Consider the following 13,543-nt stretch of genomic DNA (forward strand, 5'->3'; position numbering starts at 1 on the left):
AGGGAAATCATGATAGACATACGCATAAAACGGTTCTACATGCGTTCGCTGGCAGTTCATCCTCGTATATTTCTTCTTCCTGAGAGACGGAAATTGCGGGCGTCTCAACCATGCACTTTTATGAAACCATCCCGTGTTCAACCAACGACAAAGTTGTGTGACTTTGTGTTCGAAACAAATATAACTGCACAGCTGCTTTATGATACGAGCAGCTTTAATTAGGGCTACCATAATCTTGGCAGTTTATTCTTCTTAGGCGAAACAACATCGCAAGCAGCCTAATGAGGGCTCGTAAAAACGGGTGTCCATGTACACAAAATGGAGACTCGTACATTACCGCTTTGTCGTGAACACCGCACTTTCACCATAAATATAATAAAGATGACACTACGAACTTTCCATCGAATGGACGGAAATTTTGCAACCGCACACGCTTTAAGGTGTGCGAAAGTGCAAGCTCTGTGGTAGGCACGCACCAGTTAAAACAGATTGTGATGACAGAAGGCTCCCGAAGAAAGCATTATTTCGCACTTTTATAAAAACTTATGGCAAAGCACATGATTTTGTTTCCCAATGAAGCGATCTTGTCTTCGTGTGGCACAATAAATAAAAGGAAAAAGAAAAGCACTGAGAAAGTTCTCGCAGAATAATAAAGGGGCGTGACATTCAGTGGCACTAGAAAGGAACGAGCTTTCCTGTAATGGCGGCACATAACGACCATGACAACTGTCGGTTAGGCTGCTATCAACGTGACGAACGAAAACACCGCATATATATATATATATATATATATATATATATATATATATATATATATATATATATATAGTGAAGTATATGACCTCTGACAGATGACAGATACGATAACAGGGGAGTAAATACCACGTCGAATTGCCGTGTTTGTTCCTCTTGCAAAAAATGCTTAAACCAACCAATCAGTACTAAATGTTACATATTATTTGCGGAAATCAGATGTTGCTCCAGAAGATGAAACATTCTTGTACAGCCTCGTAAATGAGTTTTTCAGTGAGACGACGCAGATGCCAATGGCCGTCCGTGACTCTGCCGTGTACGATTATAACATTTCAAGGAGACGACAGAGCGAATTTTGGATACGATTGTGTCGAGGTACGCATATCAGCAATACGGGTCTCTCTGTTTCTACCGCAACCATCAACTATGTAAAACCATTGAACGACTCAAGTACCCAGGCGTCACAAGTTCAGCGGCGAGCAGTACAGCTCCCTAAATAAAAACATTCCTGTCACAGAAAAACTAAGAACTATTTTCTAGCAAGGACTGTTTTTGAAACTACTGTTTTGAAGATACACACACACTGTTGGCGGATGCGAATGGTAAACATCTTAGGGCCGCTTGCTGTCACTGTAACTTACTTTGTGAATGGCTGTTCTAGACGCGCTGCGCTTACGCAACACTACCATTCAACATGATTTATATTGTGCTAAAGCTAACCAAATCTTGCTCTTGACATAGATTTGAGTTGCTGGGCAGAACTACTATTATTCACACATGTATACTTGTACCACTTTGACCAAAATGATAGAAACCGAGGAGAATTTAAAAAATTCTTATATTGCATATTACGCTAGGCATAAAACTTTATACTCAACGGCAGAATGCACATGTAAGCGATCTGTCAACATAATGTGTTTCCGAATTGCAGGCTTCAGAGCCACAGTGTGGCAACTTTTGGCCGCAATTCTACATGTGGCCCTTAAGACAAGCTTCTCTTAACATGCGCTCGTCATAATTATGGGAGAAAAGTCTGACCGAAGTGTTCGATGTAGCGAATCACCGAGGCATCGCAGTAAACACGTGGTCCATGGTGTGGAGTCGAGCGGCGCCCGCGATGTGCGTGAGAATCATTGGCGTGGTCGACCCTCGCATGTTTGCCCCGAGATGTCGCTGCTGCTCGCAGCGGCGCGCGTCAGAGCCAAAAGGCATTGCGTCCGGCCGTTGGTGCGGCATTAGACAGCATGCAGAGAGAAACAAGACGGAAGAAATCGATACTGAAAAGCTGGAAACATTAACCGGAGCGGAATATTATTTGAGAGCATGCCACGATGGCGATCATTAGGCCCCATTCGCCCTACTTTTCGCAGGACATCGGCTTTTGAAACGTTCCGGGCACCCACCGTCTTCTTGTTCCACATTGTTATTGCTTCGACGGCGCCGAGGTTTGATTGGACGATTTTCTTTCACCCTCTCGGTGCGATGAACGCAGCGCTCCGGTCGCGCACTGGAAAGCATTAGTTCCTATTATAGCGGGTGCTCTGAGTAGTCAGGAAATTATTTTGCTCCTTTCGTAGGCCAGAGCGTCAGCCAATTATGAAGGAACTAAGTGGAGGCCACGAAATATCATGGCTTCTCATCTGCTGATAGCTTCATTGAACCCTTACACAAGCTCAGCTTATTCAATGTAGTTTTTATTCTGTTCTCAAAGCATGTGTCAAGTCATACTTTCACAGTCACTCGTTTTATTATTTCTGATCGACGAAGTCAGTCTGAGTTTGGAAACTCAAAGTTTTTGCAAAGCCGAAAATAAAGTTGCTGTTGAGTATGAGAAGGCGATAAATGAAAGCGCATTGTAGCAGTGTCTGTTCAAAACTTTTCATTTTTAATTAAGAGATACAACCTGATTTTGTGACCAAGCATTCAAAGAATCACTGAAATATTTGTAGAAAGGTTTACTTTTTATTGTTTTAACAAGTTCTTTCTAGAAACAAATAAACAATTAGTCCGTAAATAATTTTTTAGGCGGAAACATGACGAATACAAACCGTTTTGAGTATGTGTGAAAAGCTGTAAAAGCGTAAGGCCACATTAATTACTAATTTCAAGTGTTTTCGTGTCATAACTGCCACCAGATGTTTATTTACAACAATAACTTGTGCAGCAAATAATTAAAGAAGCTCAGTATAACATAAGATATAGCATGACAGGGAGCAAGAGAAACCACAGAGAAAGCGCATTATCTGCAACTTAAAAATTGAGAAAACGCACGCTAGATTGAACCTACATGTGCCGCAACAAAAAGACTACTTGCTATCTTTTTGTAAAAAATGAACACTAGCTACGAAAAAATCTCTCGATAGATATTATAGCAAATTAGTAGTACGAAAAAGCCAGCGTGATATTTTTGAAAGCTCGGGCTAAGAACAAATGCAGCAGCTTTATTGAATGATTTATTTTTGGCGCCGGATACGCACGAGCATGCGATACGCCAGGGCACTGCATCTATGAAGGTGTCTTTTGCTCAAGCTGATTTTAGTTACGCTCTTTTCATGCTTCGCAACGAAATCTGTACAGACCAAAAACAATATTTGTTGATGATGAAGGTGATCACGCACCTTTGTTGGCATCTTTTCCGAAACAATATCTGCTGCATTTGTTACAAGTTAAAACTTTGCCTATCGCGCTTTGGTTGTTGCTTTTTATTTTCAATAAACTATATTGTATATGAATGAGTTACCTATACTCTAAATTCCCGAATCTGTCTATCCTTTTCTTTCTTTTCTGCCTTAATACTCATTTTCGTTACCTCAATTGGTGTTCAGCTAAAGTTTTCATCAGCTTACATAATTAGTTTAACAAGTCATCATTTTAGATCAGACCATCAGTTCGTCAGTTTCATCAGTTCACATCAGCGCTGCCTTCGGCAGCGCAAATAAGATCGGTCGATGGCGTAAATTCGAAGGCAGGCAACAGGATACTTCAACGCCCTATACCACTAGGCCCTTTCTATCTGCCTGCGTTACTTGTACTAGAAAGAGCTGCCCGCTCTCATAAAACTTTGTTCCAGGCTCTATAAACTGTAAGTTCCTCTTTCTTCTTAAAGATATTTTAAAATTATATCATTTTTGCACTGCTTGAAAGCGACTGAAGTTTGTTAGCGCCTTCTAGTGAGTGGTCCTGTGCGCTAATCCACTTTCTCTCACCTTTGTCTCCAACCTTCCCAGGCTCTTTTCTCCCATGTGGGATAGCTTATCAGACATTTTCCTAGGTAAACCCCCTCCTTATCTAATGAATTTATTATCTCTTCCTTCAAGCGAAGCCCACAATTTTACATTGCGAAGTGCGTATGTTAATTAAGCAGTTATGCAGTACGTAAGTAAAGGTGTGGCATGCTGCACAGAATAGCCGACAACAGGATTTTGTCTGATAATTACACAGCGAAACTAGGGTGTCTTTAAAACTCCTGCTGAAGTTAGTTGGGAGACCGCGAGTCTGTAAGTGGGATGTAACAAATATATTTGTAGAGTATTCACACGTATATTTTCTTTTCGTCGAGTATATTTCAACTTTAAGTTGCCTTAGACTATGTTACATTACGAGCTAGCCCTATTGCAGACTTTGCTAGATGATATTCGGAATTTGAGGATTTCACAAACTTCTAGAGTGCTTCCATACACTGCTTATTTACTTGCGGCCGTCGCTTTCACCGTATTAAGATAGAAGGGCAAAAACCATCATGTTGGGCCTATTTACAAATATTTATAGTAAATTCTAGAAAAGTTCACTTGCACCCCCACAAGCACATTTCAAGCGATAAGTAGCAGCCTTCCACCATTCTGTGGGGCTATGAGTATCGGCAGAATTTTGTCTCGGGGGCCGCAAGCCTATCTATAGCATCGCAGTGGTAGAGGGGAAGATAGCGCTGGTGTAACTTGGGTGAAAACAAGGGTCCCTTTTGCAGCGCTCTGCCTACGCCGATCTGTAGTACCGATATATAATGAATAACTATATAAATAAAAAAGCGAAATGCAAGAAAATAGGGAGCAATGTACGTCTAAAATGACTGAGGCTAAAAATCTGCAACCGTGAATCATTGACTTCTCCAAGCGGTTAACACATTAACCTATTTACAGCACTGCGGCTAAACATGAGCTAGCTTTATAGTTCTGCCCCTTTCAATAAGATCCACATGCTTCAGCGTTAATAGTGTTTGCTTACTCTTCATCTCGGAGCTTCATTGGGGGTTATTTTCACTCGACAGCAAACGAGCGAGTAGTTTTCGTTTCACTACATAGGCTCGCCTTACGTCACTGTGAGTGACGCGAAGCTAAGAGGATCTCATTCAAGGATTTCCCACCCCATTATACAAGAATATAGGTATCTGCTTCTGACCAACGCGTGCAGCAATAATGATTGCAGGTGCAATAAATAGTGGCACTTAAACGTTAGCTGCTTACGGATACAGACAAGCGCCATTTGAGAAATAAGCAATGTGTGAAGGAGAAGAAGACCGTGAAGAGTCCTGCACGGGTCTGAATGTAATTAGACTGCTCGTGAAACGCGATGTAATGTATACAGGGTAATTCAAGAAATGTGTTCGAAAATCATCAGAACTAATAAAAATTTAATATTGGCCGGCTGTCTTAATAATAACTTATTTGTGGTGGGGGACATCTTAGGACGACCGGACATGACATATACAACAATATTTAAATAAACTAATTTTTTATTAGAGGTTACAGTGGATCGGGTAAAATGGGAGAATTGCTGTCCTTCCTGCGAAGCCACCATTGCCGCTTTGTGAGTTTGAATAATAGCTCCATGGTAATGATTGTGAAGCAATGAATTTCAATCAAGTTTACCGGCAAAACCGAAGCTGAATCCCCGATGAGCGCCGCTCGCAAATGATAAGAATTACATTCGTCTGCATTTTTTAACGCACGTGCGCCAAATGTGTTCTAATCGCAAACTAAAACTCAACAATCATGAAACAAAGTCGATTCATGATTGGTATAACGGCGCTCGCTTATTCTGAATGTCTCGAAGAATTATTCCAGTTGCACTCTTCCGAGTTTCAGTCTCAGTTTTTCAAATGTAATTGGTAAGATTTTATTATTGACTAATATTTGCGAGTGGTCGCTTTTGCAAAATCTGAAAGTGCTAGCATGCTCTTTGGAGGAAGGTTAGCAATTTTCTCATTTTACCCAACCACCAGTTTTTACTAGTTGAAAAAATAATTAGGCAAATTTATTTATTTATGACGTAGTTAAAGCATCCACTAATTTTTAGAAGCCTGCCGTCACAATAAAATGCAATTATAAAGGCATCAGGAAAATATACGTTCTTCTGTATATTTGGAGAATTTTCCGATAGAGAGAGAGAGAAAAAAAGGCGAAAGGCGCGGAGGTTAACCAGGTCTCAGTCCCGGTAGGCTACCCTGCACTGGGAAAGGGTAGAGGGGGATGGAAACTTATAGAGAAGGAGAAAAAAGTCAATGACTGGGCCGTGTCCCATGGTAATCCCTGGCATCTAATTTGTGCTAAAGCAGAAAGCCCGCATTGCAAACTCCTGATCATTAATTATACACGCCACACTATAAAAAAATTTCACGATAGACGTGCAATTTTTCCCTTCTAAGGCTTTTAATGATTATTTAATAAAGTACAAATGTACGCTGGGCAAACAAAGTACTTTTTCATATTATTTTTATGGAGAATTGAAGACTAAGGAGTTGAACAACGTGTAATGGAGTCACTACATCACTTCAATTGTGTATCTGGATAGTTGGCTAATGCTGTTTACCTTCCAACCTGTGCAGGTCTAGTGGCCATTAAACCTCGAAAATTTTAAAACAAGACCTTCTACGAACAGCAAGTATGGTTGTGAACAGTTCCGCTGAATTTTTGTAGAGTTCGCAAAGTGATCCAGAAATTTTCACATTTTTGAGTGCCCTCGTCCTTGCTCACTTGGGTGGGTTTGGCGCGAGCGGTGTGTCTTCAAACCTCATGTTGCTGCTATTGGCTAATAGATGGCACAAATAAGAAGCGGCCTTTGGATCAGATACGTATTCTATTGCCACGGAATGTCAACACGTGCCAGTGATGCGCCCCATAATGCGCTAACATTACACAGTAGCAACCCTAGTGGCGACGGCAATCGTAAGAGGAGAGAACGATCGCGTTTCGTGACACGCGTTCAAAGTAATAGCACACGCCGATGTAGCTTCTTTTCATCGTATTCATCTCTCCCCGAGTAGCTACTGGGCACGCTCCCCGAGACAAAAAAAGACAAAGTGCCTAAAGCGTGCGACAGATTGCCACAACTCCGCGTATTCGTGTCGTGACAGACGCGAGAAATATTTGTGACAATCGGTTCGTGAGGTGACAAACACCGATACCGAGGTTTTTAGACGATTAATTCAAAAGTAGTTCATCCCCCCTTCTTTAAAAAAGCCATCATTTGGAAAGTTATATCAGGGTAACGAGAAACGATACATCATTGAATATACGGGGGCGTACGAACTCTAAATGCTATATGATGAAAACAAAAACTCAGCTGTGCTAGCTTTGAATAATTATTGAAAACATAGCATATTAAATTGAAAGAGCGAAACTTAGGAAAGTTCCAAAGTGGGACATTCAAAGTGCGCATCAGTTGTTGTCCTTGTTGGTGTCACGATGCGGCCTTACGCGACAAAGTGCGTGTGCATCATGGCAGTATCACCACACGAGGAGGCGGCCACGCCAGGGCCGAGGCAAGCCAGGCGTCTCCACCATCACGTCGTGGCCTACAACCTGTCTTTGCTGCCGGACGCTGTGAAAACTATCGGGTACATCAAACACAGCCGGAAAAAAAAAGATCTCCTCGTCTTCAGCTTATAATGCCGCGTTTAGAAGTAAACCAATGTAAGTGCATAGTATTGTAAACAGCTGATGACCCAAGTGGAGGTCAACTGGATCCGAGAGCACTAATAGAACTAGGCAAATCAGACAACAGTGCGGTGTATGCCTGCTATTTGCCACTGATAATATTGTTACGGAAGAAAAGAGACGCCGTATCGACAAGGCTGTGGATGAAATATATTTCAAACTAGCAGCAGCGGCGGGACCGGTTCACCAGACACCGAGCGGAGACCACTCTTCGTTCTCTTCGTCCGGCACACGCGTGCATCGTCCCACAAAATGTCAACATGCATGTATCAATATCGATCTCTGCAACTGCAAAAGCGAGAAGTGTTGGTGGACTTCCGCGAGCCCGCTGCTGGCGTAGCAGTAAACTTTATTTGACGTGTTCCTGGAAAGAATCTTACCTTTAAACTTGTTGCTGGCAAACTCCGCTTGCTCCATCCATCCGCTTTTCTCCATCCAGACAATGCAAAGACTGTCTATGTCGGCGTTATTCTGTATACTATGCTAAAGTAGACATGAAGCTACATATGACTTTACTAAATCGAACAAATGGATTATATTTTCTTGAAAGGACTACTTTATTTACTCTTTTCCTTTTTTCTTTAGGTGCCTGCACGATAATTGTCATCCGAAAATAGCCCGAAAATCAACATTGTTATCGCAAAAAAAAGGAACTTACGCTATTTTTGCGTAACACAGCACTATCGTTCACGAACACACTTTTCAACACATGAATCAAGCCTCCATAGAAAAAGAGCAGTTTTCGCAGAAGTTAACGATATTACCTTCAAAGGAACCGAACTGACATGTGCTGTCCGGAAATTTGCTGTCGAGAACTAGAACCAGCAAAAGGCTGGCTCGGATTTCGAGGGACCGGTGTGGTAAGCCAAAGGAAGAATATGCCTCATCTCAAGTCGTAAAAGCAAAGACAAGATTGTGTAAGAAAAATATTTTAAGTGCGAAAACAGATTCCGGTAGAAATTTCTGACCAGTCAAGACATTTTGTCGTTATTCAACGCCTGGCAATGAGATCTACTGAGTGTCTAAAAGAGCATCAACGTATACAGTGAGGCATGAAAAGCCTAATCGCATGCACTGCAATAAAATATCCGGCATAAAAACTGGAATGCCACGCGTGCATATATTTTAAAAAAATTGCAATGCTACGTTTTCTGTTCACTGGGTTTCCAGCATAGAGCGCTCCTTGTTGTGTTCCTGTGAGAAAAAACGTAAAACGGAGTAAAACGCAGGAGCCATCCTGGTAACTGCAAATGACCTATCATTTCAAATCCATAAGCTTTCACTCTTCAAATGGGCTTGGCGCAGACTTGTTGCAACATATCGCCAGAAGCCGCGAAGGGGAAGAAATAACATGAACGTAAGCGCCTAACGGGTTCACGATAAAAAGCGGTAAGGAAACAGACTCCCGTTGAGGCTAGAAAAGTAAACAGTAGGAATCGAGAGGTGAGCACTCACCTGCGCGGATTGAAGAGATCGAACTCGTCGTCATCACTGTCGGCGCTCAGCGAGATGGGCCAGGATGTCTGGAGCAGCGACTCGCGGATGAGCGAGTTCCAGCTGAACGGCACCGAAGAGGACGACCCAGCCTCGTACGTGTTCTCAGAGCGCGTGAACCGACGCCGGCGTACCTGGCGAATGTTCATGAGCATGGGGCGCTGGGACCCGGCGCCGAGGCACCGAGGAGACGTAGCACACCACTGGGGGGGTAACCTTCCCTCACCGTTCAGCTGAGCGGCTGGCTGCTGCCGCTGCTGCCAGGCCGGCTGGGCTCGCCTGCGGTGATCAGCGGTCATGGGTCATTTGCGGCCACCCTGGCCCCCTAAGAACGTGGCAGCCACCCATAGATTGGCGCAGAAAGGAAACCCGTGGTGCGGAGCATTGTGAAACTGGCATCAAGAGCCAAGCCCTCACAGACCCGCTGCAGTTATATCGATTCAAAGGAGCACCGGACATAGTTAGAGCGAGGACAAGAAGATTGAGGAGCAGAAACTCGCGCAAGTAGATCTAAAGGAAAACAACTGACAAACTTGCCTTTTCTGCCTTTCATATCCTCGACGCTATTTCCACACGCCCACGTCGACCTTTTCGCCAAAAACCTTTTGAAACGCACCACCTTCGCTTGAGGTCGCTCGCAGTTTCTGTTAGAATCACTTCATCTGTATTACCTACCCGATATCTTAGGCAGCGCCATGGAAGTGAAAAAAAACGAAAAGCTTTTCCAAAACCAGAGTGCTGCAAGAAGATGAATGGTGCCAAATTACTTTCGAGTTAATGGTGAGGCCAAAATTACTCTGTCGCAGGCACTCTGAATTTTATTGTCTTTCGTGAAGGACGACCTTTCAATGCTTCACTTGCTGCCTCCCATGCTTTTCTCATTTGGGGCCCGCAGTAACGAGCAACCCGTATTATATTGACGCTGTACTTTGATGATTTTTCTGGACTGATATGTAAAGAGGGAGACTCGAATTTGTACTGCAGCATTTGTTCTATGTCGTACCAATATTTTTACGGCTGTATAAAAGAAATCATTATGGAAGTTCATCAAAGCTAAAGCTTTTTAATATCTAATATTCAGAACGTTTTCAGTAATTGAGGTGACGTGAGCTGCTCATTTTCACATAGGAGAAATGGTATCTTTAAAACCAAACACTAAGTTATCACTAAGTAGCAAATATTAACTTGGACAGAAGAGTCAGACAGTAAAATCATTGAAATGCACCAAAACAGTTCAAAGCAATAATCAGATGAAATTTACAGCAACATAAACTCGTATGACATTAATGTAGAAAAAAACTCACAGAACAGGTCACATAAAACATAACCAAACAAGAAAAGTCATCTCTTGCACTGAAAGCAATATCGATAAAACACAAAGTCAGTTTACGGAAATTTACGCGAACTGTGGCAGAGCAATCTCAATGAACTGCGATAACTAGTTCTAATAGTATTACTGTATTGTCAAGGAACGCTGAGACATACATGAAGGTAATAGCTACAAAGATCTGTAATAAACATTGCGACCATGAAGCCACGAATTTTTAAATTTCTAAATGTTCCTAAAATCTTTCAAACGTCTTCGCTAATACTATGTGGAACATATGAAGTGGGTGAATTTCGCGCTTACAAAATATTCTAGACCAAACGTTTCTTTCTGAACTTGGGTCCACGTCACTAGCGCCGAAATGTCCTTACTTTACTTTTGCTTGACGAAGTGTTGGTGTTGCAGGACATATTTCATTACGGAGCCACTACTTTCTCGGAATTTCGCGCATTCTACATATATCAATCGATCTCGTTTCTGGCGCCATTTCTAATGTAGATACCTCGAAGCACCAACAAAGAATGGCGGTGGTGGTGGTGGCGGTTTCCAATAAGTCAACTGGCCTCCATAGTACCGTGAACAGTGACGAAACGAGTGTCTTCTGGCTCGGCAAAAAGTACTTTAATAATGACGATGTTTAGCTTGTGCGAAGCTGCATGGCGTAGTGAAAAAAACAACAACCCAGTTTCCTGTCTGTCTCAAAGCAGGTCAACTGAGAAGATCAACCAGGAAGACTGTCATCATTGCAACACTTTTTTTTTTGTGCCGGAAACCTAACCAAGAACTTAGGACGACTAAATAGACAGTCTGTCTCAATAGATCTCGAAGCAGATGTGCTGAATCAAGTAACGGACATCATATTAAAACCACGGGACAATGTCCTGGCTTACTATGTTACTAATGACACTATACTGAGCCTATTTAAGCAATAATAAGGAACTTGATGGCATAAAAGTCTAGTCGTAAATTGCACCAGACAGTGATAAGGTCTCATGACACTACTGGTATCATCTACCACGTAGACCAGTCTATCTCCAGCACGCACTTGCAGATTACACTTGCAGATTCTGGGGAAGCCAGCTATTCGCGGCAAGATAGGGCTATAGGTGGCAGCACCGTCCCCGCGCAAGTGTGGGTAGGCGGTCGGCGGCGCGTATACAAATGCACATAGCAGCGCTTCGTTGCGTGTGGTCTGAGCCGATGGTCGGCGGATAAAATGCGTTGCCTACGGTTTACCGTTAATATCTACGCTTTTCTCTACTGAATCCGTGCACGACTTTTATGCAACTTTAACACGTTAACATTACCCGCGAGTAAAGCGCGTTCTGCCTTTCATAGGGATGCTCGTCCTGGGTGACTCTCTTCACGCTTTCGCACTGAATCACGCCTTTGCTGCGTTGTTTATACGTGGTTATGTTGTGTTCCGCTTGCTACGCACTGTTCTAGCGTGAGTGAACTAATTATTCACATCTTAGTCATCTGCATACTACAAAACATAGACAAAGAAAGATCTTAGAAAGCCCGCATAGCTGTGCGATTCGTTCAGTACCGTCGTTCCTACCTTAACTGCATATGATTTTTTTTTTCTCATTCTGTTCACCATGAAATCTGGAATAGTCGATAGGTCTAGTCAGGAGAGCTTAGTGGCTGATGGCGCTTTGCGCTAAACTGCGTTCACCACGTGTACGCACATGTTTTGGCACGAGTAAAAATATAAAAATCTTATACAACAGTTGAGCACAAAGCTTTCATCGATGAATTACGTGAATGACGGTGCTACAGAAAAGGCCTAGTTATTGCCACAAGCGTGTTTTTTCTTTTAGACAAAAAATTACCACTGCCTTCACTCGGTCACTAACAATGCCACACAAACGCTAAAAACAAGGTAAAAAAGATGAAATTTTCACTGAACTTCTACGCATTTTATATGAGGCATGCCATCTCAATTATTTGTCAATGTCTGGGTTTTTTAAAGCGTTCTCAAATCTAAGCACATGGTTGCGCACGGTAACTCTGTTTTAAGTACAGTGTAAGTACCGATGTCTCACAGTTTATATGATAGCAATATTTCCATGTAGTGGTACAACGGCCAGATCAACACAACTAAGGATCTTCGCATGATCGATAAACTACAGTGCCGTAGTTGTACACCTACCGACAGCGCGCAAGTGCATGACCTAGAGCCTGATTTTGTTTTTACAACTGAGTCGCTCTAAAAAGTTGCATTCACACAGCATTTAATAGTCCTCACGCTTGGGAGGATGCAAAGAGCATTTTGCGATATGCTTGAAATAGAAAGCGGCACTCACTCTGAAATTATTCTGGTGTATTGAGGGTACGACGACAATAGACAGCACTCTGGAAAGTTGCACTCGCCGATCTTAACACAATGCATTAGCAGCCGAGCAAGACCAAATGCTTTCGTACATCGTTTCAGGCATACGCAGGAACAGTTACACTCACGCTGACATCACCGGACAAACCACACTTGGAGATCGTGCATGACGTACGCGCACATCTCAAAATCTTATTTGTTAATCAATTTTGTTTTTTTTATCTCAATAAACAAAGCATCAGGTCGGTGACCATGAATCTTACCAGAACGCGCGACATTTCAAAGTAAGGCAATTCTGTGCGCACAAACTAGTTTCTATCGTACCGTTAGATGTCCTCAAAATAATGACAGGGTGAACAAGTACAAAAGTTGTGTGCAGTCAAGTCCACAACAGCCAAATGAGTTGTGTCTCCACACCCCAAAACTTATAGGCATGTTCCGTGATGCTAACAATGCTACCAGCTGCAGGAGCTGCGTAACTACCCTTCAGGTGCAATATTTCTGTGAGTGCAGTCAGCCCAAGAAGATCGACGTATGCTCAAGTAACGGTCGCCCAAACTTAAATAACGGTCGCCCAAACTTAATTGCCTGCCCGGCCCCAAGTTATAATCAGAATGGTGCCTCCTCTGAAAAAAAAAATTATTCTGCTAACGCGCCTGTCATCCGCGACTTCAGCTCACAGGGTTCCTTGCTTATAGATTA

General features: G+C 42.6%; 1 protein-coding gene across 1 annotated transcript in view; it reads right to left on the reverse strand.

Annotated features, from left to right (window-relative positions):
- Window positions 1-9,136: 9,136 nt before the first annotated feature.
- LOC142775193 (uncharacterized) overlaps window positions 9,137-13,543 on the reverse strand; it is a 224,191-nt gene continuing 219,784 nt past the window's right edge. The window contains exon 5 of the mRNA XM_075876538.1: window positions 9,137-9,458. Coding sequence (XP_075732653.1) covers window positions 9,137-9,458 — 322 coding nt within the window. The remainder of the gene's footprint in view (window positions 9,459-13,543) is intronic.

Source organism: Rhipicephalus microplus, chromosome X (assembly GCF_043290135.1).
Source record: "Rhipicephalus microplus isolate Deutch F79 chromosome X, USDA_Rmic, whole genome shotgun sequence".
NCBI lineage: Eukaryota > Metazoa > Arthropoda > Arachnida > Ixodida > Ixodidae > Rhipicephalus > Rhipicephalus microplus.